Source organism: Vidua chalybeata, chromosome 8, assembly GCF_026979565.1.
Source record: "Vidua chalybeata isolate OUT-0048 chromosome 8, bVidCha1 merged haplotype, whole genome shotgun sequence".
Lineage (NCBI taxonomy): Eukaryota > Metazoa > Chordata > Aves > Passeriformes > Viduidae > Vidua > Vidua chalybeata.
The window spans coordinates 36,081,871-36,107,891 of record NC_071537.1 but is presented as its reverse complement, the minus strand read 5'-3'; the positions used below and the strand labels follow the sequence as shown (position 1 = coordinate 36,107,891).

Below are 26,021 nucleotides of genomic sequence, written 5' to 3'. Positions count from 1 at the left end.
AGCCCCTGAGGGAGTCTGGAAAGTGACACCAGGCGACAACGAACTGAAGCTGAAGCTCACCTGGAACAGCAAATAAATGGACCTATAGAAATCATGGACATAATGGAGAAGGTCGTAACTATTACAGCCACGGCTATAGTTGTAACAGGAGCCCCATACAATGCCACGCAGGTACAAGGTAACTGGAATATACCGGTGCCAAGGAAGGGCCTACAATCCCCACTCTCGTAAGGCCCTAAACGAGATTCTAAAGGTCACAAATGCACATTTGTGGGAAGGGAGAAATGTTTGAGGATGTAATTATACGACAAGGTGGTGTCTGTCTCAGGACAGCATGCCCCACCGTAATGATAGACAACCTAAGCATGAATGAGACTCAGTTTAATTTATGTGTCTAACTTTGTCAAAATTGAGGAATGTGACTTCTCCTACTGGGCACCTGTAGTATCACACCAATATAGGAAAGCCACTTTAGTTACTGTACAAAAAAATAGTGCCTGTGCCCATAGGAATGAATTTGACTTTAGTTGCTCAGTTGTTAAAACATCAAGAACTGAGAGAAATTTTGAAAGGGATTAGAGATGCAGGGAAAAAGACTTTAATCACTATACACCATGACACAGAAACCATCAAAAGAGTTTTTAAACTATTTGAGGAACACTTGTCTCGTCATTGGTGGCATGTGCTTTTTGGATGGTCACCAACAGCAACCGGCATACTTAATACTTTAATTCATCCTATCATTGTGTTGCTTATTTTAGTTAGTATAAGCTTGATTTTGTTTATTGTGATACTTGTTTGGAATTAGAAGATGATACGAGGAATGACGGCCCTAAGTTCCTTATCAAAATCATATGGTTTAGTCTTGAGAAACGGTAGGCACATGTCTTGGGCAGATGAAGAGAAATCTATATATTGAGTAAAAGAATTTACTCATTTCAAAGAAGAAGTGGGGAATGAAACATAAACTTTAAGAGATTTAGAGATTCTAGAGGAGCTAAGATTTTAGTTAGAGATAAGCCTTACTAGAGTTAATTAAAATAAAGGGATTCTGTAAGTAGGCCTTGATGAAGTTAAGAGTTAGTAGTTAACTAAGAATTGATTGCTTGTCAACACAGTGTTTAGTGAGCTGAGTTTATAATGAAGACTATAGAAACTGACAAATAGCTTTTAGGAACATAAGACAATTGTGGGCCTCCTCTCTTCTGAAACCAATTGAAGACAAGGAATGGGAGTTCTACCAAGGTTCATATTTGCATTGAAAAGGTAGAAAGGTCAGAATGAGGAAGACTTCATTTACTTCCTCATTTTGGGACCCCTCTCTATGAAAGGGACCACCGACCCATTTCAAGGAACAAACTACACATGCTTAATAGCTTTTGAAATGATTAGCATAGGAAGCGAGGAATGGCATGTACAAAAATGATGAATATGTCTTTGTATTTTGGGTATTCAATTCTTGTGTGGATAAAAGGACTCTGTAATCATTGGAAAGGTGCGGTGGGTATTTGGGAGCTATCCCGCACGCTGTCCGGCGTCACAATAAACATACACTTTCTAACTTTAAAACTGTTAGAGAGGTTTTTGTCCGTCACAGTTGGATATTGGTGCTAGATCAATATCCATATTTCTTTAATAAATCAGCACACCAAAGAATGGCCTTCTTTTTGCCTCTGTATAGTGCTATGTTTCCAAAGTGACTTTCAATGGAATGTGTTAAGGCAAATTAATTGCTGCTTGTAGATGGGAACAAACTTCCAAATCCTTCACGTTCTCCGGCAATCGCTATTAATTTGAGAAGTTTGCAAATGTTGGAAACTCCTTCAGTTGTGCAATGAGAAGTAAAGCCTTTAAGAATTGAGGATTCTTAAATGCCCTGATCCCGCAGAGCAGGGCAGGGTTTGCTGGTGGTTTGAGCTGTTCCTAAAGATCCTGTCGGGCTGTCTTACACACTTGGAGCTAGGGATTCCTTCCAAGCTGGGCCATTTTGGGGGGGCTGGGGGCAGCCCCAGGGCAGGTGACAGTGTGTGCAAGGTCCCTTTGTGACACGCTGCAGCATGGTCAGCCTGGAATGGAACAGGACAGGGTGTCCAAGGGCCCTCCCTTTGTGACACGTGGTGACATAGGAGCTGGCGGTGACAAGAGCACGCCACAGTGCTTGGTGCACGCATCAGGACAGGACAGAACTGAGTAGTGCTGTGAGGAGCCCCCCCACAGCGTGCTCATTTGTGTCTGACCCAGCAATTTTCCAAGGCGTTATTCCTGCAGCTGACCTCGCGGCCAGACTGTGGGACTTGGTGATCAGAATCATTTACGAGGAGTCTCCTGTCATTGTGGCAGGAGCCCTCCAGACCACAGTGCAGGACTTGCTGTCCTGCAGCCTTCCTGAGGCTCCTCTGTCTCAGGTGCCTTCAAGGCTCAACTGCAATTGTTGACTTGGATATATCCTGAGACATCTCTCTAGAAGGTGCCTTCAAGGCTAGCTGGTGGAATGGCGGGCAGATTTCTCAGCCTGTGCAAAGTGTTCAGGAGGGGAAAAAAGAAAGGCCCTGGAGCTGCCCCAGCACAACAGCCTGAAGAGCCAGAGCAGATCCAGACACTGCAGGATGGTGAGTGGCAGAGTGGGGCCACAGGGCTGATGCCTGCAGCCAGCTTGACCCCATCCTATCCCATCCTATTCCATCCCATCCCAGCCCATCCCATCCCATCCCATCACCTGGGGACATGCCCATGGACAGGACAGAACAGGGGCCGTGCTCCATCCCCTGGGGCATCCCGGGGCTCTCCCTGCCTGGGGAGCGCAGGGCTGGGCTGTGTTCTCCGGCCTCTCCCGCAGCCCCTCAGCTCTGGCTGCGCTCGCTCTTTGCCAGATGCAGCCCTGGACCGGACACAGGAGCGGGAACCCACCCGTGGCCGCTTCCACAGAACCCTGAAGGTACCAGCAGCCATCCCCACCTGGGCTGGGCCTGCTGTCACTGCTCAGCCCAGCACCACATTTGGAGCACTCCATGGAACACTCCGGGCTTCCCTGTCCTTTGTTCTCCTGCAGATGTTCCGGAGGTTCCTGCGCATTCGGCGTAGAAAGACCTCAGTGAATGAGGATGTGGCCATCACAAGCACCAAAACGAGGGAGACTCAGGGCCTCACAAATACTGGTACCACGCCTGCTCCAACTATGATTCCTGCTCCCACTATGGATTTTTTCAAAGAGACTGCTGTTCCTCCTCAGCAGCGGGTAAGCAGCCGGGGGCCAGGCCTGGAGGCCTCCCAGGATGGTGTGTCCCCTCAAGCCACGGTCACTGGGCCCCTCAGCCTTTGAGGCCAGCACAGTGTGGCGGGAACAGAAGCACTTCTTGGGGGAAGCTGGGCAAGTTTCTCCCTTGGACAGTGCTCCAAGTCTCCCCCATGTCTCCTCCAGGTGCCAGCCAAGGTGAAGGACATCCACCAGAGTCTCCTGTCCCACGTCTCTGCGGATGCCAGGCTGCAAAGGGACATTGTGAGGCTGGCTGAAGAACACCCTGCTGACGTGGTGCTGACCCTCCTGCGCTGTGCCCCAACATGTGACAGGTACGGGGCCCACGAGTCTTCAGAGCTCAGGGCTCAGCAGCTTTTAGGGCCCATGGCCCTGCACAGCCTGTCCAATGGGGTCTGCCAGACAAGCAGAGAGGCCCAGGACCCTCGGGCCCCTCTGTTTCCTGAGCCTGCTGCCAGTGCTCCTTCCCTGCCCTTCAGGGCACCGGGGCTCTGTCACCTGGGCCCCCACAGCTGCACAGGGCATGGTGCTGTGACTGAGATGCCCCTGACACAGAGCTCCCATCCCACAGAGCAGCTGCAATGATGTGGAGAGCCATAGCCTCATCGGGACCAGCAGTGGAGAAAGTGCTGCCAACACTGCTCTGTGTGATGGAGAACTGGCCACAGCACAGAATGTGCACCTCCGATGGGGACAACGAGGCTGTTTTTGCCCTGGCTGTGAGTTTCTGGACCTGGCCTCTGCTCGCCCCCAGGTCACCTTTCCAGCAGCATTCCATCCTCTCCGTGCCTCTGGCGCTGGGCTGAAACCGGGGCTAGGGGCAGGCTCAGGGGGCACCAGGCCCGCTGCTCCCCCTGCCTCTGCCCTTGGGCCCTGCCCATGGACACCTCGGCACTGAGCGCTGCCTTGGGCTGCTTCTTTTGCAGGCAACTCTGGTGATCTGGGTGATTGTGCCTGTGTACAACAAGGCGACGATCCCTTTTACTGGGCGATTGTTTGTGGCTCTGCTCTTCCATGTTGCCATCACCACACAGCAGATGCCACCAGAGGAAGTTGCTAACTTCTGGAGAGCGTGCCGGGAGGAACAACGCCTTCCCAGCAAGCCCAACAGGTCCCAGTCCTCCTGTCCTTCCCGTGCCCTTGTGGCCAGTGCCAGTGCTCCCAGTGTGACCTGGGCTTTGCTCTGCATACAGGTTTGCAGTGCAGGCCATGAAGGCTCTGCTCTACCGACTGCCGAGTGACAAGGTGGTGATGGCTATGGAGCGCAAGCGTGGCTGGGACACGCTGCTGCGTGCTCACACCCAGCACTATGCCGTGGGTCTGCTGGCCAGGTGAGACCCCCCTCTCCCCACTGCCCCCGGCATTTGTGCCCTGTCTCCAGGTGCCACTCACAGTCCCTGTGGTCATGGGCCAGAGGGCCTTGTCACCGAGGAACAGCCGAGCAGACTGGAAAAGGCTGGGAAAGGAGGGTGCCCAGAAAGGGCTGCCTCACAACGCACCCACATCCCCTCCAGGGATGCTGGGGAAAGACCGGACCTCTGTGACTCAGTCCTGGGAGTGGATTGGTCTCCCCACCTCAGCGCCTTTTTCCCCCCTGCCAGGGAGATGCGCCGTGTCTCGATCCTTTTCTGTTCTTGCATCGCACCCCACGTGCTCTGGCACCTCAGCAGGGAGGAGCCATGCTGGGATCTGCCTGCCCTGGCATTCCTTGTGGAGGTGAGCCTGTTGGTCAGCGCTGCCTCGCTCAGCTGCCTCCCAGCTCCCTGCCCTCTCATAGCCACAGCTGCCTGGGACAGTGCCCATGCCCTGTGCTGCTGCCTGGGCCCAGCCCTGTGCGCTTCTGGGCTCCTGCCGGCCGGCTCCCCTGTCACTGCCCTGTGCCTTTCAGGTCCTGGATTGCCTGGACTTGAGTAAATGTGGTGGCAGCGTCCTGAACATCATGTCAGGGCACCTCCAGAGTGAATGCAGTCAGAGGCGTCGCCTGGCACTCAGAGGCCTCGTGGTGCCCAGCAAGGATCCCTCGATGGTGAGAAGGGGGCAGCGGCTGAAGCTGCGCCGGGCAAAGCAGCCCCTTGGGCTGGCAGGGCTTCAGGAGCTGAGGCAGCTACTCCCAGCTCTCCTGCCTCACCTGCCCCAGTGCTTTGGGACAGGCCTTTGGCCTGTGGGCCCTGCAGCAGCAGGGTGGGGTTGCAGTGCCAGGGCGGTGTTGGCCATGCAGCCGTCCATGGCTTCCCAGCACAGCCTTGTGTTCCACACAGGCCGGAAGGATGTGCAGTCTGTCTTGCAGCCTTCTGGAGCTGCTGAGGGATGCAGATGGAGAGGTGGTCAGCATGAGCCTCCGTGTGCTCACGAATGTGCTCCCGCACCACGGCATCCTGCGATCCAGCATCATTGCCCCAAAGCTGGCTGAGGTGCTCCTGCTGCTCTTTGACCACGTAAGGTTCTGCATCCTGAGCCACAGGCATCAGGTGCTTCCCAGAAACTTTGTGCCCTGTGGATTTTCAGGCCTTTGCCCAGGTGGGCCTGGAGTAGCTGGTGTAGGTCTTTTCCTTTCCTCTAGAAAAACAGCCACGTGCAGTTGCTCTGCATTCAGCTCTTCTGTAAGCTGATGGAATTGGTAGTGGATGAGGGGAAAAAGCCCCTGAAGACAATTGTGAACAAGAGCCTGTACACACTTTTAATCTACTGCCATGATGACAACTGGCACGTGGCAAAGGTGAGCATTTCTATGATGCTGGGAGGGGGCTCGGCTGCCTCCTGCCCTGGCGCCTGGCGGGCTGCAGCCTCCTCCAGGCCTTGGCACAGGGACACAGGTCTTGTGCCCTGGGCTGTGGGGCCATCTCTGGGTCTCTGCTGCTCTCCAGGCCTCTCGGGAAACGCTGCATTGTGCGGCCAAGTTCCTGATGAGGAGAGATCTCGAACAGCTGGTGGAGAAGGAGCAGCTGTCAAAGTTTGTCAAGTGCCTGGTAAGAACGGCCTGGAAGGCCCAGCCTCAGCCTGGAGAAGCCCCCTGAGCGCGGTGCTCAGTGTGTGGGCTGGCAGCTGTGCTCCTGCCCGCTGCTGCAGCCAGAGGCCGCGCGGGCTCTTCTCCAGGCTCCCGCGGCCCCGAGCCGGGTGCCGATGGAGCCCCGGCCCGGCGGGGCTGCAGGGCGGCCCCGCGGCTCCCCGGGCAGCAGCCGGCCCTCTGCCCCCTCCAGAGCCCGGCGCCAGCGGCTGCTGGCCGGGCCTCAGGGCTGTGCGGCCAGGGGAGGCCGGGGCTGGGCGCAGGGAGCGGCCGGCCCAGGGGCTGAACCCACGCCAACTCTTCCCTCCTGCCGCTCTCTCCAGCTGGCAGAGGACGGGAGCCGAGCAGCAGAGCACCTGCGCCCTAACACTGAAATTCACGCCAAGTTAGCCCTAAGAGCTGAAGAACTGGGGTCATCCTCTGGATCCAGGCAATCAGTGTCCCAAGAACAGCACCAGGAGACACTGAAGAGCACATCACCTCTTAGTGCTGCTCGCGCTCCAGGCAGAGCTGACGCTGGGCACAATTCTTGTGGCTTCAGCCCTCTCCCTGCCTCTACATAGCTCCCTCCCTCTAGATAGCTCCCTCCCTCCAGCCCTCAGACACTGTCCGTCCCCTTTTTTTCCCTCCACTCTTCCTGTCTTTTGACAGCTCCATTCCTCTAGCCCTCAGACCCTGCCCATTCCCTTTTTTTACCTCCCCGCTCATCCCTTTGTTTCATCTTCCATTAATAAAGAGTTTGGCTTTTTCACTTTGCCTCCGTCTCTGTGGAGATGAAACGACACCAATCCCAAGCCCTGGGACACACAGACCCCTGCTGCCCTTCTCTTCCACACCGTCTTTTGTGCACACACACAGAGGAACGAGGGCAGATCAGGCTGGAAAGGTGCCTGTGCTGAAGCTGCAGTTCCACAGCACTGTGGAGCTGCAGATCTTGCTGAGCACCCTGGAGCCCCTGGAATTTGGAAGAGCCAACCTGAGGATGCTCTGAAGCCAGCTGTGAGGGATTCCATGGCAAGCACCCACGGAGGGCAAAGGAGCTTGGAATGCTGGAAGGTTTCAAGAATAGCTTCCTGAAAGCACAGCAGTGCTCCATCCCTGCACAGCATGAGGAAGAGGACAGAACCAGCGACCATCCGGGCTTAACAGGGAGCTTTAGGTGTGCCTAAGAGCAAATGAAGCAGCAGCGCGGTGCCCGAGACTGGGACGCGCCACCGTGCCAGTGCCTGGAGCGCTGTCAGGCAGTGCCGGGATCCAGGGTGTGGTTCTGGTCTCCAGAGGTGAGGAATGGCAGCCCCAGGCTCAGAGCCAGTCAGAAAACCAACCAAGTGAGCCCACAGAGAGGGCACCCTTCCAGTTTCTCTTGGGCATGGCTGCAAAACAGCCCCTGCTGCTTCTTCCTCCGCCTGTGTTTGGGCTGTGCTGCTGGCAGAGGCAGCCAGGTTGTGCTCTGCCTTCCAAAGCCTGTTGGGAGCGGGCATGAAAAGCGCTGCGTGCACAGCGGAGAGTCCTGGAAGGTGCTGGTAAGAGCGTCCTGCGGGAACAGGGCTCTGGTCTGTGGCCGGGAACAGCCTGGTTTTGGTGCCGTGAGCGCAGGCAGGAGTTGAGGCAGGTGAAGAGGCAGTGAGCAGCTTGTGTTTGTAGAGGGCCTGGGGCTGCACGTCTGAACCTCCACCTGGAAACGCACTTGGGGGAATAGGAGCGAGAGCTGGAGTGCCTGGCCTGAAAGGACATGAAGTCCTTCAGCCTTGCCAGCGTTCCTTAAGGCTGTGTTGGTGTTCCCCAGAAAAGCTGCGCCTTTGGGAAAACGCCTTTGGAGGAAAGGGGCTTGCTTCTCAGGGAAAGCGCTTCCCAGGGAGCTCCCAGTGAGGCAGGTGCAAGTGGGCACCGGCGGAGGCGCGGTCGCAGCGCTCACGGGCCGGGGGCGGCGGGCGGGAGACGAGTGGCGTCGGAAAGTGCAGGACTGAGTGTAAAGAACAGGCAAACTCCAGCTCCTTCCCCTGCCACAGGAGCTGCTGCCCTTTGGGAAGCTTTGCTCTCCATCTGCATCTCCTTCCCACACCAGGACCGCGTCCATCTGTTTCCCGCCAGGAAAACATGGTGCTCACCTGGTGGAAGCCCAAGTAGTCCCGCACGGTAGGGGAGATGTAGAAGATGCAGCCGTCTCCAGTCACGGCGATGACAAATCCATTGAGTGCCTGAATGCAAAAGTTTGGTCCAAACTTACTCTGCCCAGCTTCAATCCCGCTGCTGAAGGATGAAATCCCCCAGCTGTTTCTTCAGCATCCAGGGACAGGAAGGGACCTTCTTCCTCAACAAGGAGCCCCACAAAGAAGGACAGCACTTGGTAACCATGCAAGATTCAGTTCTGTGGAGTTTCTTCTTCTCAGCACAAGCAATGATCCAAGCTGGACTGACCACTTTCTCCAAACCTCCCATGCAACCCCCTCTCACTGCAGGGCTGCTCCTGCATCAGGAGGGACCAGATAAGGAGAGGTTTCATGGAGGATCTGGAGTCCTTCTTTCCAGCTGCGAATAGCTACACTCTCCTAGGGCTGTGCTTTGGACACTACGATCCTTGTGGGTCCCTTCCAGCTCTGCATATTCTATGATTCTGGTGACCATTTCAGGCTGATTTTCCCCAAAAGCAAAGCACTGCACTAGATAGTAATTCATACCCCCTGTTCTTCACTGTGGTGTGTTTAATTTATTAGCGAATGGAAGGAGAGAAATTAGGGAAAGAACACCCGAAATGGAAACCTAGCGTACAGATCCAGCTTGCTGAGGGACCAGTCCCTTCCCTTTGTGTGCTGCAGCCCCCCTGAGGGGTCCCAAGTCAGAGATTTCTGCAAATCACAGTATATGCTTAACATTATCTTTGTGGAGAGGAAAAAAAAGCCACCAGACAGCTCAGCGGGGGGATTTCTGTCACAGGAACACCTCATGAGCTCTCCAGGTGCCTTCAGTCACCCCAGCCTGCCAATGCTCTGATGGTGATGGCTCAACAAATTCCCATCATATGGTCCAAGTCCAAAGCCCTGGGGAGTGCTCAGGAGATGCTGGGGCTGGGGCAGTCACGGGCTCTCTCCTGGCATCCAGCTGCTCCTCTGTGACCATCACACTGGCACACAGCTGGGACCTCGTGTGGTCCAAGATTCACTGCCAAAAGTCACACTGAGCTCCCAGGAGTCACTGCCTCACCAAAATCCCACATGCAGGCTCCTGCTGGGGGTCTGCTCACACTGCCTGCTGCCTGGAGGGCTCTGCAGGAGCAGGGCTGAAGTGACCAAAGCCAGGCTTAAAGAGAGCCAAGCATTCATCTGCTGGTGTGTGGAGAGGTGGGAGAAGAGGACTGAAGGCCCAGAAAGCCTATAGGAGAGCGGGAGAAGGTGGTGAGGCCCTGGCACAGGGTGCCCAGAGAAGCTGTGGTTCCCCTGGATCCCTGGAAGTGCCCAAGGCCAGGCTGGATGGGGCTTGGAGCAACCTGGGATAGTGCAAGGTGCCTGTGCCCATGGCAGCTCATCACAAGATGAGCTTTAAGGTCCCTTCCCACCCAAACCATTCTGGGATTCTGTGAAAGGCCAGGCATGGGAGATGCCAAGAACACAGAGTGATTGAAGGTCTTGCACAGACTGGTCCTGCAGCCCCAGTAAGCATGTTCCTCAGCTGATGTGCCCAGATGCTTGTTCAGCAGTCAGCCTGTCCATGGGACCTTCCATGCCAGGCCCTTCCAGCTGACATTTATAGATGGCAGCCCAAAGCAGCAGCACTGTGGGAGGCTGATTCACCAGGCCCTCGTGCTCCGAGCTTCACTGTCAGCTGTTTCATGAGACGCACGTGGCCTTTCTACAAAACATAGCTCTCATTTCCCACTGGTTTTGTCCAGCACTGTTGTCCAACATCCAACTGCTCTTCTTTTCTCCCCCAAAACCTACAGACTGAAGCTGGGCTTTTCCCATCCTAGGCAGGCTGTGAACTCATCCCTATGGAGCTCACACAACACCCCAGGTAAGGCAAGGAGTTCCTGGGGGATGTTTTGCCCCACAGCTCTCAACATTCTCCTCTTGGCCTTTGCTAATGAACCAAGCCAGCACCTTGGGAACTACTCAGGGATCAATCCTTACACCACCATATGACATCCCTGAACCTCTTGGTTGGGATGGAGCTTGTGTCCATGAGATGTAACATAATCAAAGGGGCAGCAAATTGCTGTGGGATGAGAGGGAATGGTGGGAATGGGGATCTGGACCCACCCCAGCCAGGCAGTGCCACTGGTCTCTGTCCCCAGGAACTCATTGCCTGCAGGAATCACAGGGAAGCAGCTCTAGGCAAGGCAGGGTCTCCTCCTGCTCCAAGGATGTGACCACAAGCTCCAGAGAAGCTTGGGGAGACCCCAGATGACCAAGCCACAGCACCATACCTGCAGCAGCAGCTCCTCCTCAGGAAACAGCTCCCTGTCACCCTGCGGCTCCGTCCATCTGTCCCCTCCTGGGGGTCTGGGCTGATCCACGCAGTAGCCAACCTTTGGAGCTGTAGCTGCAAGTGAGAAGGCAAGAAATCAGTGTGGAAGAGGCAAGGCAGGAGCCTCCCACTCCTCCTTCCCACCCCAGGGCTGCTCATGCAGCTACTGGATGCTGTGGACCCAGCACAGCGTGGAGGAAGGTGTGACCATCAGTGGGAACTGGCACAGAGCCCACTTACAGAGCCATGCCCAGCTTGCCCGAGGCTTCCTCCTCGAGGAAGAGATTCTTTCCCCTGCTTGACCTCATTGCTGGAAACCTCACTCCTGCCAGGGTGTGAGGCAGAGATGCAAAGGACAGAGGGGGGCTGAGTGCTTCTGTGCTGCCCAGGCTGGAGAACACCACCCAACATAGCCAGGAGGCTTCTGGTTAGAGCCTGGTGGAGCCGGGGTTGGCTTCAAGCCACCCCACCGGGGTGCTCTGTCTGCTCTGCTGCCCTTCAGGGTTAGAGAATGACAGAAACAACCCTTCCCAAAGCCCCTCAGATGCCCTCAAAGCACCCATACTTTTTCTCCCATACATCTTTTCTCCCTTCCACCTTTGGCTGCCTGGAAGCAGATCAAGAGCTGGCAGCCATGGTACTCCCAGTGACACCTGAGAGCTCTCGGCTCCCAGGACTTGCTGCCATGACCTCCCTAGGCTGATTCAGGAGCTGCATCATGCTTCAGCACTGGACGCCTTCAAGGCAACACCCCTGGGTGCAGCCAGCATGAAACCTCCTGCTGCCCTGCTCGTGGGACCTCAAGCATCACAGGACTCCCACAGAACCAGTTGTTCAGGGAACAGGAATGAGGACAGGGGCTCCCAGGCAAATCTCCAGCATGATCCTTTATCTGCTGATTAACATTGAAAAAACTCAAGCCAAGCTCAGCTGCCAGCTAAAGGATGATTTTCAAGACATGTTTTTGTGCCAGCTCACACAAAAAAAGGAAAATCACAGAAAAGCTCAAAGCAGCTCCTGTGTAGGAGCCACCCCACCTCTGCCACCACCAGCAGCAGCTCATGCAGCTCCCTGAGGTCCGACTGAGTTGACACACCCCGTGTAATTCACATCCCAGCAGAGAGCACTGCCTGCCCCATCTCAGCCTTGGCTGTCAGATGGTGCTGGATCCAAAGGGAAAAGATCCTCTGAAAGCTGGATATGAGGAAGAACCTCAAACCATCCTGAGTCTGACCATATGTTTCATTTTCTCCATGGCAGAAGCTCTCACTTCACCACTGAAATGTTTTTGAGGTTTGTTGGGTTTCTTCCCTGGTAACACCAAGTTCAAAACCCAATTTGGAATCTAAAGAAGTTTCACGTGCAACTGCTGATCCGGGACATTTTGCTTTGCAGCAATCCTGATGGATTGGCGTGCTTGAATTCAAAACTAATTTGGAATCAAAGCATCCCTGGGATGTATTTACACCCGGAGCACGAGTGCCAACAAGCACCGACCCGTGGAGGCTTTCGTCAACCAGGGCATGGATACAGTAGGGTTAGGGTAACTAGCTGCAGGTCTTGCACAAGCTGACACAAATAGCAGTGGAGAGGGTGTTCTGGAGCAGAGTCAGCTTCCATCTCCATCGCTGGCAGAGCTGGGATACTTCTTGCTCCCTCAAACCTTCAGCACTCCTTGGAGATGCTCAGGCAGCATCTCCACCTTATCCATCAGCCATGGCTTCTGCTCTTTTCCATCCTGTGCTGTCAGACCAGCCTGCTCAGGGGATGTGAGACCTCTGCGAAAGGTTGGGAAAGATGAGATTCAACAGAATCTTTGCTTGGAGACACCAAGCAAAAAGCCTCCTCACATGATTGCCGAGTGATCCTCAAGGAAAAAAATCCCATCGGGACCACACGGCTTCCATTTGCACTTCATGGAGTGTAATAGTTTCAAAATGAAACACCGATTCTCATTTCAAATGTTACTTCTTTTGAAGGGCTGACTCCTCTGTAAAGCATTGAAATGAGGCAGGCTGCCAGGGGATTTCAAAAAGAAGCAAGTTCTTCCAAAATAAAGCTCCAAAAGGGCACAGAACTTTTTGAGAGCATGCACATCCTGAGAGCATCTGGTCTCCAGCTCTCTCCCAGCATCCACCAGCAGTATCTGCAGGGAAAGCTGGGGAGAGCTGCTGTGGCTTTCAGAACCCAGCAGGACATACCCATTTTGTGCTCTCCAGCAAAATTTCTTCACCTCTCCCACTGATCCTAGCAAGGGGCTTTTAATCTCCCACCAAAGGTGCTCACTTCCCCTTCTCTCAAACACAGAGCAGTCCATTTCTGCAGAACTGAGCTCAGAAATCCTCCAGAATCTGTCTCCCATGGGACACACGTGACCCAGGGAGAAGGTCTGGAGCATGGAGAGAGCGGAGGAAACTCAAAGAGATATTGTCTGCCACCAAGGGACTGGTGGTGTGGAGCAGCTGGTGGTCACATCCAGCCCAGTCCTCACCATCCACAGCCAGGGGCCATGCTGTTGCTGTGGCTCTCCTCCTCCAAAGAGATCTCTGAACTCATCCTCACTCAAACTGCCAAGAACCGTTGGGACTGGGAGCAATCCCAAGAGAAAGCCAAGCACTTCCAGGTAGAGGACTCCAGGCCCATGCAACTGAAATGAGCAGGGCTAATGCCTTTATTAATGTTCAGCTCTTTATTAAAAAGATCAGCTGGGCAGGGGGCTCGACGCAGAACTCGCCCCCGCGGTCGTAGCTTTCCCAGGCAGCCAAAAGGAAGGAGGCGTGCAGAGTCTGTCACTGGAGTCCTGAGCAGCAGCTGTCCTTTCTTCTTTCCTTGTGGCACAACGGTGGCCCAAGGACGAGGAGGCGTGGCGTGCAGAGTCTGTTGCTGAAGTCCAGAACAACAGCCGTCCCCGCTCCTTCCATGGTGGCAGCACCAGGGCTCTCTGTCTCTATCTCCCTGCTTCTCAGAGCCTAATATAGTCTGTTCTTTCTTAGGTGATGGAGACGGTTAAAAGTCAATCAGGGGATGTGTTTCCCTCTTCCTCAGCTAGGGCATTTGTCTAGACTCCTCTATTGTGTTCAGTTTTTTATTTATATTCCTTTTTATCTCCTAAAAATACTCCCGTAATCCTAAGGGGTTTTTATTTGCATGTTAGTCCCAGAATGGCAGCGTGGAGGGGTGGAAGGCCAGTTATCTCCAGGTAGTTTAGAGAAAACAAACAGAGCAATTAGCTAATTAGCATTTCAATATCGGTACTTAGCTAGAGTTAGTAGGTTTTTTTTAGTGTTGCCATGGGAACTAGGAAGGCCCTGCCCGCGTCTCTGGGGAACACGTGGAAACTGTTCATTACAAATCCCTCCTCTATTTCTTTGATCGGGCTTAAGCCCGCATCAACTTACAGTCTTTGGCTTTTGAGGCCTAACTTCTTTTGGCTTTTTTATGCTTTTACTCATGTCTGATGGTAATTCTCGTGTCCTTTAGAAACCAAGTAAGACTTAATAATATTCTAATTAAATTTTTTTCAGTTAACTCCTTTGGCTAAAGGACACTTAGTCTTATTAAACAATTACCAAGTACTTAAGCCTTGACTACGGTACTTTAACTCAGAAACAGTTATTAACACCTTACTGTATATCAGCCTCTAGCAAGTCTTCTTTAAAGTTAATTTTAAGTCCTCTGGTTTCTTAATTACTGTCCATGCACAAGAGGAGGCGGGTGACACTGTTGTGTCTGGTCTGGCGTCTGGGGATGGCACTGGTCCTTTAACTCTGGTGACACAGGTCCAGCCTTTTTCTTGGGTCCGTACCACAGTGTGTGTGGTGAGTAGTACCTGGAAAGGTCCTTCGAATTTGGGGGTTAATGATGTCACAATGGTCTCTTTGATTCTGGAGGGTAACATTGGAGCCTCGGTTCCATGAGGTTCCATGATGTCACAATGGCCTCCTTGGTTATGGACGGTAACAATGGAGGCTTGGTTCCACGAGCTTCCATGATGTCACAATGGTGTCCGCGGTTCTGGACGGTAACACTGGAGCCTTGGTTCCACGAGGTTCCATGATGTCACATTGTTCTCCTTGGTTCTGGACGGTAACAATGGAGCCTTGGTCCCATGAGGTTCCATGATGTCACAGTGGTCTCCTAGATTTTGGAAAGTATCAATGGAGTCTTGATTCCACGAGGTTCCATGATGTCACAATGGTGTCCGTGGTTATGGACTGGAACAATGGAGCCTTGGTTCCACGAGGTTCCATGATGTCACAATGGTCTCCTTGGTTCAGGACGGTAACAATGGAGCCTTGGTTCCACGAGGTTCCATGATGTCATAATGGTCTCCTAGATTTTGGACGGTAGCAATGGAGCCTTGGATACACAAGGCTCCATGATGTCACAATGGTCTCCGCGATTATGGATTGGAACTATAGAGCCTTGGTTCCACAAGGTTCCATGATGTCACAATGGTTTCCGTGGTTCTGGACGGTAACAACGGAGCCTTGGTTCCATAAGGTTCCATGATATCACAATGGTCTCTTTGATTCTGGAGGTAACACTGGAGCCTCGGTTCCATGAGGTGCCATGATGTCACAATGGTCTCTGCGGTTATGGACGGTAACAATGGAGGCTTGGTTCCACGAGGTTCCATGATGTTACCGTGGTCTCTATGATTACGGACAGAAAGAATGGAGCCTTGGTTCCGCGAGGTTCCATGATGTCACAATGGTGTCCTAGATTTTGGACGGTAGCAATGGAGCCTTGATTCCATGAGGTTCCATGATGTCACAATGGTGTCCGCGGTTCTGGATGGTAACACTGGAGCCTTGGTTCCACGAGGTTCCATGATGTCACAATGGTCTCTTTGGTTCTGGACGGTAACAATGGAGCCTTGGTCCCATGAGGTCCCATGATGTCACAGTGGTCTCCGCGGTTATGGACTGGAACAATGGAGCCTTGGTTCCACAAGGTTCCATGATGTCACAATGGTCTCCTTGGATCCGGATGGTAACAATGGAGCTATGGTTTCACGAGGTTCCATGATGTCACAATTGTTTCCTCGGGTCGGGAGAGTAACAATGGAGCCTTGGTTCCATGAGGTTCCATGAAGTCACACAGGACTCCTTCGTTCTGGAGCGTAAAATGCAGCGCTGGTTCCACGCGGTTCCATGATGTCACAATGGTCTCTTTGGTTCTGGAGGGTAAAATGGAGCCTCGGTTCCATGAGGTTCCATGATGTCACAATGGTCTCCTTAGTTATGGACGGTAACAATGGAGCCTTGGTTCCACGAGCTTCCATGAGGTCAGAATGGCCTCTTTGGTTCTGGACGGTAACAATGGAGAATTGGTTACATGAGGTTCCATGATGTCACAATGGTCTCCTAGATTTTGAACGGTAACAATGGAGCCTTGGTTCCACGATGTTCCATGATGTCACAATGGTCTCTTTGTTTTTGGAGGGTAACTGTGGAGGCTTGGTTCCACGAGGGTTGGTTCTGGAGGGTAAAATGGAGCCTCGGTTCCATGAGGTTCCATGATGTCACAATGGTCTCCTTAGTTATGGACGGTAACAATGGAGCCTTGGTTCCACGAGCTTCCATGAGGTCAGAATGGCCTCTTTGGTTCTGGACGGTAACAATGGAGAATTGGTTACATGAGGTTCCATGATGTCACAATGGTCTCCTAGATTTTGAACGGTAACAATGGAGCCTTGGTTCCACGATGTTCCATGATGTCACAATGGTCTCTTTGTTTTTGGAGGGTAACTGTGGAGGCTTGGTTCCACGAGGTTCCATGATGTCACAATGGCCTCCTCAGTTCTGGATGGTAACAATGGAGCCTTGGTTCCACGAGGTTCCGTGATGTCAGAATGGTCTCTTTTGATCTGGACTGTAACAATGGAGCCTTCGTTCCACGAGGTTCCATGATGTCACAATGGTCTCCTTGGTTCTGGCGGGTAACAATGCAGGGCTGGTTCCACAAAGTTCCATGATGTCACAATGGTCTCCTTGGATCTGGTTGGTAACAATGGAGCCTTGGTTCCACGAGGTTCCATGATGTCACAATGCTCTCCTCGGTTCTGGACGGTAACAATAGAGCCTTGGTTCCACGAGGTTCCATGATGTCACAATGGTCTGTCTAGTTCTGGACGGTAACAATGGAGGCTTGGTTCCACGAGGTTCCATGATGTCGCAAAGGTCTCTATGATTCCGGAGGGAAAGAATGGAGCCTTGGTTCCACGAGGTTCCATGATGTCACAATGGCCACCTTGATTTTGTACAGTAGCAATGGAGCCTTGGTTCCACGACGTTCCATGATGTCACAGTGGTCTCCGCGGTTATGGACTGGAACAATGGAGCCGTGGTTCCACGAGGTTCCATGATGTCACAATGGTCTCCTTGGTTATGGAGGGTAACAATGGAGCCTTGGTTCCATGAGGTTCCATGATGTCACAATGGTCTCCTTGGTTATGGACTGGAACAATGGAGACTTAGTTCCACGAGGTTCCATTATGTCACAATGGTTTCCATGGTTCTGGACGGTAACAATGGAGCCTTGGTTCCACGTGGTTCCATGATGTCACAATGGTATCTTTGGTTCTGGACCATAATAATGGAGTCTTGGTTCCATGAGGTTCCATCATGTCACAATGCTCTCCAAGATTCCGGACAGAAAGAATGGAGCCTTGGTTCCACGAGGTTCCATGATGTCACAATAGTCTCCTAGATTTTGGACGGTAGCAATGCAGACTTCGTTCCATGAGCTTCCATGATGTCACAATGGTCTCCTTGGTTATGGAGGGTAACAATGGAGGCTTGATTCCATGAGGTTCCATGATGTCACAATGGTCTCCATGATTCCAGATGGAAAGAATGGAGCCTTGGTTCCACGAGGTTCCATGATGTCACAAGAGACTCCTTCGTTTAGAGGGTAACAATGCAGCCCGGGTTCCATGAGGTTCCATGATGTCTCAATGGTCTCTTTGGTTGTGGAGGGTAACAATGGAGCATTGGTTCCATGAGGTTCCATGATGTTACAATGGTCTCCTTGGTTCTGGACGGTAACAATGGAGCCTTGGATACCTGAGCTTCCTTGATGTCACAATGGTTTCTTCGGTTATGGACGGTAACAATGGAGGATTGGTTCCATGAGGTTCCAGGATGTTCCAATGGTCTCCTTTGTTCCTGATGGTAACAATGGAGCCTTGGTTCCATGAGGTTCCATGATGTCACAATTGTTTCCTCGTTTCTGGAGAGTAACAATGGAGCCTTGCTTCCACGAGGTTCCATGATGTCACAATGGCCTCCTGGGTTCTGGACGGTAGGAATGGAGCCTCGGTTCCATGAGGTTCCATGGTGTCACAATGTTCTCCTTGGATCTGGATGGTAACAATGGAGCCTTGGTTCCACGAGGTTCCGTGATGTCACAATGGTCTCCTTTGATCTGGACTGTAAAGAATGGAGCCTTGGTTCCATGAGCTTCCATGATATCACAATTGTTTCCTCGTTTCTGGAGAGTAACAATGCAGCCTCGGTTCCACGAGGTTCCATGATGTCACAATGGCCTCCACGGTTCTGGATGGAAACAATGGAGCCTTGGTTCCACGAGGTTCCGTGATGTCACAATGGTCTCCTTTGGTCTGGACTGTAAGCAATGGAGCCTTGGTTCCGCGAGGTTCCATGATGTCACACGGGACTCCTTTGTTCTGGAGGGTAACAATGCAGCACTGGATCCACGAGGTTCCATGATGTCACAATGGTCTCCTTGGATCCGGGTGGTAACAACGGAGCCTTGGTTCCATGAGGTTCCATGATGTCACAATGCTCTCCTCAGACCGGTAAAAAGGGAGCCTTGGTTCCACGACATCCTGTGATGTCACAATGGCCTCCTCGGTTCTGGACGGTGGGAATGGAGCCTTGGTTCCATGAGGTTCCATGATGTCACAGTGGTCTCCTAGGTTCTGGATGGTAACAATGGAGCCTTGGTTCCATGCGGTTCCGTGATGTCACAATGCTCTCCTTTGGACAGTAAACAATGGAGTCTTGGTTCCACGAGGTTCCATGATGTCACAATGGTCTCCTTGGATCCAGATGGTAACAATGGAGCCTTGGTTCCACGAGGTTCCATGATGTCACAATGGTCTCCTTGGTTATGGATGGTAACAATGGAGCCTTAGTTCCACAAGGTTCCATGATGTCACAATGGTCTCTTTGGTTCTCGAGGGTAAAATGGAGGCTCAGTTCCATGAGGTTCCATGATGTCACAATCGTCTCCTTGGTTATGGAGGGTAACAATGGCGCCTTGGTTCCATGAGGTTCCATGATGTCACAATGGTCTCCATGATTCCAGACGGAATGAATGGAGCCTTGGTTCCACGATGTTCCATGGTGTCACAATGATCTCTTTGGTTCTGGACAGTAAAAATGGAGCCTTGGTTCCATGAGGTTCCATGATGTCACAATGGTCTCCATGGTTCCGGACGGAACTAATGAAGCCTTGGTTCCACGACGTTCCATGATGTCACACGGGACTCCTTCGTTTTTGGAGGGTAACAATGGAGCCATGGTTCCACGAGGTTCCATGATGTCACAATTGTTTCCTTGGTTGTGGAGAGTAACAATGGAGGCTTGGTTCGACGAGGTTCCGTGATGTCACAATGGCCTCCTCTATTCTGGACGGTAGGAATGGAGTCTTGGTTCCACGAGGTTCCATGATGTCACAATGGCCTCCTCAGTTCTGGCTGGTAACAATGGAGCCTTGGTTCCACGAGGTTCCATGATGTCACACGGGACTCCTTCGTTCTGGAGGGAAACAAGGCAGCGCTGGTTCCACGAGGTTCCATGGTGTCACAATGGTCTCCTTGGATCTGGACGGTAACAATGGAGCCGTAGTTCCACGAGTTTCCATGATGTCTCAATGGTCTCTGTGATTCTGGACAGAAAGAATGGAGCCTTGGTTCCACGCGGTTCCATGATGTCACAATGGTCTCTTTGGTTCTGGACGGTAAAAATGGAGCCTTGGTTCCACGAGGTTCCAGGATGTCACATTGGCCTCCTCAGGTAGGGATGGTAACAATGCAGCCTTGGTTCCCCGAGGTCCCGTGATGTCACAATGGCCTCCTCGGTTCTGGATGGTAACAATGGAGCCTTGATTCCACGAGGTTCTGTGATGTCACAATGGTCTCCTTTGATCTGGACTGTAAACAAAGGAGGCTTGGTTCCACGAGGTTCCATGATGTCACAATGGTCTCCTAGATTTTGGAGAGTATCAATGGAGCCTTGATTCCACGAGGTTCCATGATGTCACAATGGTCTCCTGGGTTCTGGACAGTAACAATAGTGCCTTGGTTCCACAAGGTTCCATGATGTCACAATGTTTTCCTTGGTTGTGGACGGTAACAATGGAGCCTTGGTTCCACAAGGATCCATGATGTCACAATGGTCTCTTAGATTTTGGACAGTAGCAATGCAGCCTTGGTTCCATGAGGTTCCATGATGTCACAATGGTCTCCTCGGTTATGGACTGGAACAATGCAGCGTTGGTTCCACAAACTTCCATGATGTCCCAATTGTCTCCTTGGTTCTGGACGGTAACAATGGAAACTTGGTTCCAGAAGGTTCCATGATGTCACAATGGTCTCCGCGGTTCTGGACGGTAACAATGGAGCCTTGTTTCCACGAGGTTCCATGATGTCACAATAGTCTCCTTGGTTCTGGACGGTAACAATGGAGCCTTGGTTCCACGAGGTTCCATGATGTCACTATCTTCTCGTTGGATCTGAACTGTAAACAATGGAGCCTTGGTTCCACGAGGTTCCATGATGTCACAATGGTCTCTTTGGTAGTGGAGGGTAAAGATGAAGCCTTGGTTCCACGAGTTTCCATGATGTCACAATGCTCTCCTCATTTCTGGACGGTAACAATGGAGCCTTGTTCCATGAGGTTCCATGATGTCACAATGGTCTCCTCGGTTCTGGACGGTAACAATGGAGCCTTGGTTCCACGAGGTTCCATGATGTCACAATGGTCTCCTAGATTTTGGACGGTAACAATGGAGCCTTGGTTCCACAAGGTTCCATGATGTCACAATGGTCTCCTAGGTTATGGACGGTAACAATGGAGCCTTGGTTCCACGAGGTTCCATGATGTCACAATGGTCTCTTTGTTTCTGGACAGTAGGAAGGGAGGCTTTGTTCCACGAGGTTCCATGATGTAAAAAATTGTCTCTCTGATTCTGGACGGAAAGAATGGAGCCTTGGTTTCACGAGGTTCCATGATGTCACAATGGTCTCCTAGGTTTTGGACGGTAACAATGGAGCCTTGGTTCCACGAAGTTCCATGATGTCACAATGGTCTCCGCAGTTATGGACTGGAACAATGGAGCCTTGGTTCCACGAGGTTCCATGATGTCACGATGGTCTCCTTGGTTCTGGACGGTAACAATGGAGCCTTGGTTCCATGAGGTTCCATGATGTCAAAATGTGGTCTCATTGGTTCTGGAGGGTAACAATGGAGCCTTGGTTCCACGTGGTTCCATGATGTCATAATGGTCTCCGCGGTTATGGACTGGAACAATGGAGCCTTGGTTCCACAAGGTTCAATGATATCTCAGTGGTCTTCTCGGTTTCTAGACGGTAACAATGGAGGTTTGGTTCCACGAGGTTCCATGATATTACAATGGTCTCCTAGGTTATGGAACCTTGGTTCCACGAGGTTCCATGGTGTCACTATGTTCTCCTTGGTTCTGGACGGTAATAATGGAGCCTTGTTTCCACTGGGTTCCGTGATGTCACAGTGGTCTCCGCGGTTATGGACTGGAACAATGGAGCCTTGGTTCCACAAGGTTCAATGATATCTCAGTGGTCTTCTCGGTTTCTAGACGGTAACAATGGAGGTTTGGTTCCACGAGGTTCCATGATATTACAATGGTCTCCTAGGTTATGGACCGTAACACTGGAGGCTTGGTTCCATGAGGTTCCATGATGTCACAATTGTCTCCTTGGCTCTGGACGGTAACAATGGAAACTTGGTTCCACAAGGTTCCATGATGTCACAATGGTCTCCGCGGTTCTGGACGGTAACAATGGAGCCTTGTTTCCACAAGGTTCAATGGTGTCACTATGTTCTCCTTGGCTCCGGACGGTAACAATGGAGCTTGGTTCCATGAGGTTCCATGATGTCACAATGGTCTCCATGCTTCCGGACGGAAAGAATGGAGCCTTGGTTCCACGAGGTTCCATGATGTCACATCGGTCTCCTAGATTTTGGACGGTAGCAATGCAGCCTTGGTTCCGTGTGGTTCCATGATGTCACAATGACCTCCTTGGTTCTGGACGGTACGAATGGAGCCTTGGTTCCACGAGGTTTCATGATGTCACAATGGTCTCTGCGGTTATGGACCGTAATAATGGAGCCTTGGTTCCACGAGGTTCCATGATGTCACAATGGTCTCCCCGGTTCTGGACAGTAACAATGGAGTCCTGGTTCCACAAGGTTCCATGATGTCACAATGGTCTCTTAGATTTTGGACAGTAGCAATGCAGCCTTGGTTCCATGAGGTTCCATGATGTCACAATGGTATCCGCGGTTATGGACTGGAACAATGCAGCGTTGGTTCCACAAGGTTCCATGATGTCCCAATTGTCTCCTTGGCTCTGGACGGTAACAATGGAAACTTGGTTCCACAAGGTTCCATGATGTCACAATGGTCTCCGCGGTTCTGGACGGTAACAATGGAGCCTTGTTTCCACGAGGTTCAATGGTGTCACTATGTTCTCCTTGGCTCCGGACGGTAATAATGGAGCCTTGGTTCCACGAGGTTCCATGATGTCACTATCTTCTCGTTGGATCTGAACTGTAAACAATGGAGCCTTGGTTCCACGTGGTTCCATGATGTCACAATGGTCGCTTTGGTAGTGGAGGGTAAAGATGAAGCCTTGGTTCCACAAGTTTCCATGATGTCACAATGCTCTCCTCAGTTCTGGACCGTAACAATGGAGTCTTGGTTCCATGAGGTTCCATGATGTCACAATGGTCTCCCCGGTTCTGGACGGTAACAATGGAGCCTTGGTTCCGCGAGGTTCCATGATGTCACAATGCTCTCCTAGATTTTGGACGGTAACAATGGAGCCTTGGTTCCACAAGGTTCCAAGATGTCACAATGGTCTCCTAGGTTATGGACGGTAATAATGGAGCCTTGGTTCCACGAGCTTCCATGATGTCATAATGGTCTCTTTGTTTCTGGACAGTAGGAAGGGAGGCTTTGTTCCACGAGGTTCCATGATGTAAAAAATTGTCTCTCTGATTCCGGACGGAAAGAATGGAGCCTTGATTTCACGAGGTTCCATGATGTCACAATGGTGTCCTAGATTTTGGACGGTAGCAATGGAGCCTTGGTTCCACGAAGATCCATGATGTCACAATGGTGTCCGCAGTTATGGACTGGAACAATGGAGCCTTGGTTCCACGAGGTTCCATGATGTCACAATGGTCTCCTTGGTTCAGGACGGTAACAATGGAGCCTGGGTTCCACGAGGTTCAATGGTGTCACTATGTTCTCCTTGGCTCCGGACGGTAATAATGGAGCCTTGTTTCCACTGGGTTCCGTGATGTCACAGTGGTCTCCGCGGTTATGGACTGGAACAATGGAGCCTTGGTTCCACAAGGTTCAATGATATCTCAGTGGTCTTCTCGGTTTCTAGACGGTAACAATGGAGCCTTGGTTCCACGAGGTTCCATGATGTCACAATGGTCTCCTAGGTTATGGAACCTTGGTTCCACGAGGTTCCATGGTGTCACTATGTTCTCCTTGGTTCTGGACGGTAATAATGGAGCCTTGTTTCCACTGGGTTCCGTGATGTCACAGTGGTCTCCGCGGTTATGGACTGGAACAATGGAGCCTTGGTTCCACAAGGTTCAATGATATCTCAGTGGTCTTCTCGGTTTCTAGACGGTAACAATGGAGGTTTGGTTCCACGAGGTTCCATGATATTACAATGGTCTCCTAGGTTATGGACCGTAACACTGGAGGCTTGGTTCCATGAGGTTCCATGATGTCCCAATTGTCTCCTTGGCTCTGGACGGTAACAATGGAAACTTGGTTCCACAAGGTTCCATGATGTCACACTGGTCTCCGCGGTTCTGGACGGTAACAATGGAGCCTTGTTTCCACAAGGTTCAATGGTGTCACTATGTTCTCCTTGGCTCCGGACGGTAATAATGGAGCTTTGGTTCCATGAGGTTCCATGATGTCACAATGGTCTCCATGCTTCCGGACGGAAAGAATGGAGCCTTGGATCCACGAGGTTCCATGATGTCACATCGGTCTCCTAGATTTTGGACGGTAGCAATGCAGCCTTGGTTCCGTGTGGTTCCATGATGTCACAATGACCTCCTTGGTTCTGGACGGTACGAATGGAGCCTTGGTTCCACGAGGTTTCATGATGTCACAATGGTCTCTGCGGTTATGGACCGTAATAATGGAGTCTTGGTTCCACGATGTTCCATGATGTCACAATGGTCTCCCCGGTTCTGGACAGTAACAATGGAGTCCTGGTTCCACAAGGTTCCATGATGTCACAATGGTCTCTTAGATTTTGGACAGTAGCAATGCAGCCTTGGTTCCATGAGGTTCCATGATGTCACAATGGTATCTGCGGTTATGGACTGGAACAATGCAGCGTTGGTTCCACAAGGTTCCATGATGTCCCAATTGTCTCCTTGGCTCTGGACGGTAACAATGGAAACTTGGTTCCACAAGGTTCCATGATGTCACAATGGTCTCCGCGGTTCTGGACGGTAACAATGGAGCCTTGTTTCCACGAGGTTCAATGGTGTCACTATGTTCTCCTTGGCTCCGGACGGTAATAATGGAGCCTTGGTTCCACGAGGTTCCATGATGTCACTATCTTCTCGTTGGATCTGAACTGTAAACAATGGAGCCTTGGTTCCACGTGGTTCCATGATGTCACAATGGTCGCTTTGGTAGTGGAGGGTAACGATGAAGCCTTGGTTCCACGAGTTTCCATGATGTCACAATGCTCTCCTCAGTTCTGGACGGTAACAATGGAGTCTTGGTTCCATGAGGTTCCATGATGTCACAATGGTCTCCCCGGTTCTGGACGGTAACAATGGAGCCTTGGTTCCGCGAGGTTCCATGATGTCACAATGCTCTCCTAGATTTTGGACAGTAACAATGGAGCCTTGGTTCCACAAGGTTCCATGATGTCACAATGGTCTCCTTGGTTATGGACGGTAATAATGGAGCCTTGGTTCCACGAGCTTCCATGATGTCACAATGGTCTCTTTGTTTCTGGACAGTAGGAAGGGAGGCTTTGTTCCACCAGGTTCCATGATGTAAAAAATGGTCTCTCTGATTCTGGACGGAAAGAATGGAGCCTTGATTTCACGAGGTTCCATGATGTCACAATGGTGTCCTAGATTTTGGACGGAGGCAATGGAGCCTTGATTCCACGAAGATCCATGATGTCACAATGGTGTCCACAGTTATGGACTGGAACAATGGAGCCTTGGTTCCACGAGGTTCCATGATGTCACAATGGTCTCCTTGGTTCTGGACGGTAACAATGGAACCTTGGTTCCACGAGGTTCCATGGTGTCACTATGTTCTCCTTGGTTCTGGACGGTAATAATGGAGCCTTGTTTCCACTGGGTTCCGTGATGTCACAGTGGTCTCCGCGGTTATGGACTGGAACAATGGAGCCTTGGTTCCACAAGGTTCAATGATATCTCAGTGGTCTTCTCGGTTTCTAGACGGTAACAATGGAGGTTTGGTTCCACGAGGTTCCATGATATTACAATGGTCTCCTAGGTTATGGACAGTAACACTGGAGGCTTGGTTCCATGAGGTTCCATGATGTCACAATGGTCTCCATGCTTCCGGACGGAAAGAATGGAGCCTTGGTTCCACGAGGTTCCATGATGTCACATCGGTCTCCTAGATTTTGGACGGTAGCAATGCAGCCTTGGTTCCGTGTGGTTCCATGATGTCACAATGACCTCCTTGGTTCTGGACGGTACGAATGGAGCCTTGGTTCCATGAGGTTTCATGATGTCACAATGGTCTCTGCGGTTATGGACCGTAATAATGGAGTCTTGGTTCCACGATGTTCCATGATGTCACAATGGTCTCCCCGGTTCTGGACAGTAACAATGGAGTCCTGGTTCCACAAGGTTCCATGATGTCACAATGGTCTCTTAGATTTTGGACAGTAGCAATGCAGCCTTGGTTCCATGAGGTTCCATGATGTCACAATGGTATCCGCGGTTATGGACTGGAAAAATGCAGCGTTGGTTC

General features: G+C 51.7%; 1 protein-coding gene across 1 annotated transcript; it reads left to right on the top strand.

Annotated features, from left to right (window-relative positions):
* Nucleotides 1-470: 470 nt before the first annotated feature.
* LOC128791867 (uncharacterized) lies at nt 471-7,008 on the top strand. Its single transcript, XM_053949782.1, has 13 exons — nt 471-2,609; nt 2,871-2,935; nt 3,050-3,235; nt 3,419-3,567; nt 3,825-3,972; nt 4,180-4,364; nt 4,447-4,584; nt 4,855-4,969; nt 5,142-5,279; nt 5,512-5,688; nt 5,814-5,969; nt 6,118-6,219; nt 6,581-7,008. Exons 1-13 carry the CDS (start codon nt 2,492-2,494, stop codon nt 6,818-6,820), a joined length of 1,917 nt encoding a protein of 638 aa, XP_053805757.1. The 5' UTR covers nt 471-2,491; the 3' UTR covers nt 6,821-7,008.
* The last annotated feature ends 19,013 nt before the right edge of the window (nt 7,009-26,021 follow it).

Coding starts and splice junctions, on each gene's coding strand:
- LOC128791867 (XM_053949782.1), top strand. CDS start 2,492: ATGGCGGGCAGATTTCTCAGCCTGTGCAAAGTGTTCAGGAGGGGAAAA. Junction 2,936..3,049: donor GCTTCCACAGAACCCTGAAG/GTACCAGCAGCC, acceptor GTTCTCCTGCAG/ATGTTCCGGAGGTTCCTGCG. Junction 5,280..5,511: donor CCAGCAAGGATCCCTCGATG/GTGAGAAGGGGG, acceptor TGTTCCACACAG/GCCGGAAGGATGTGCAGTCT.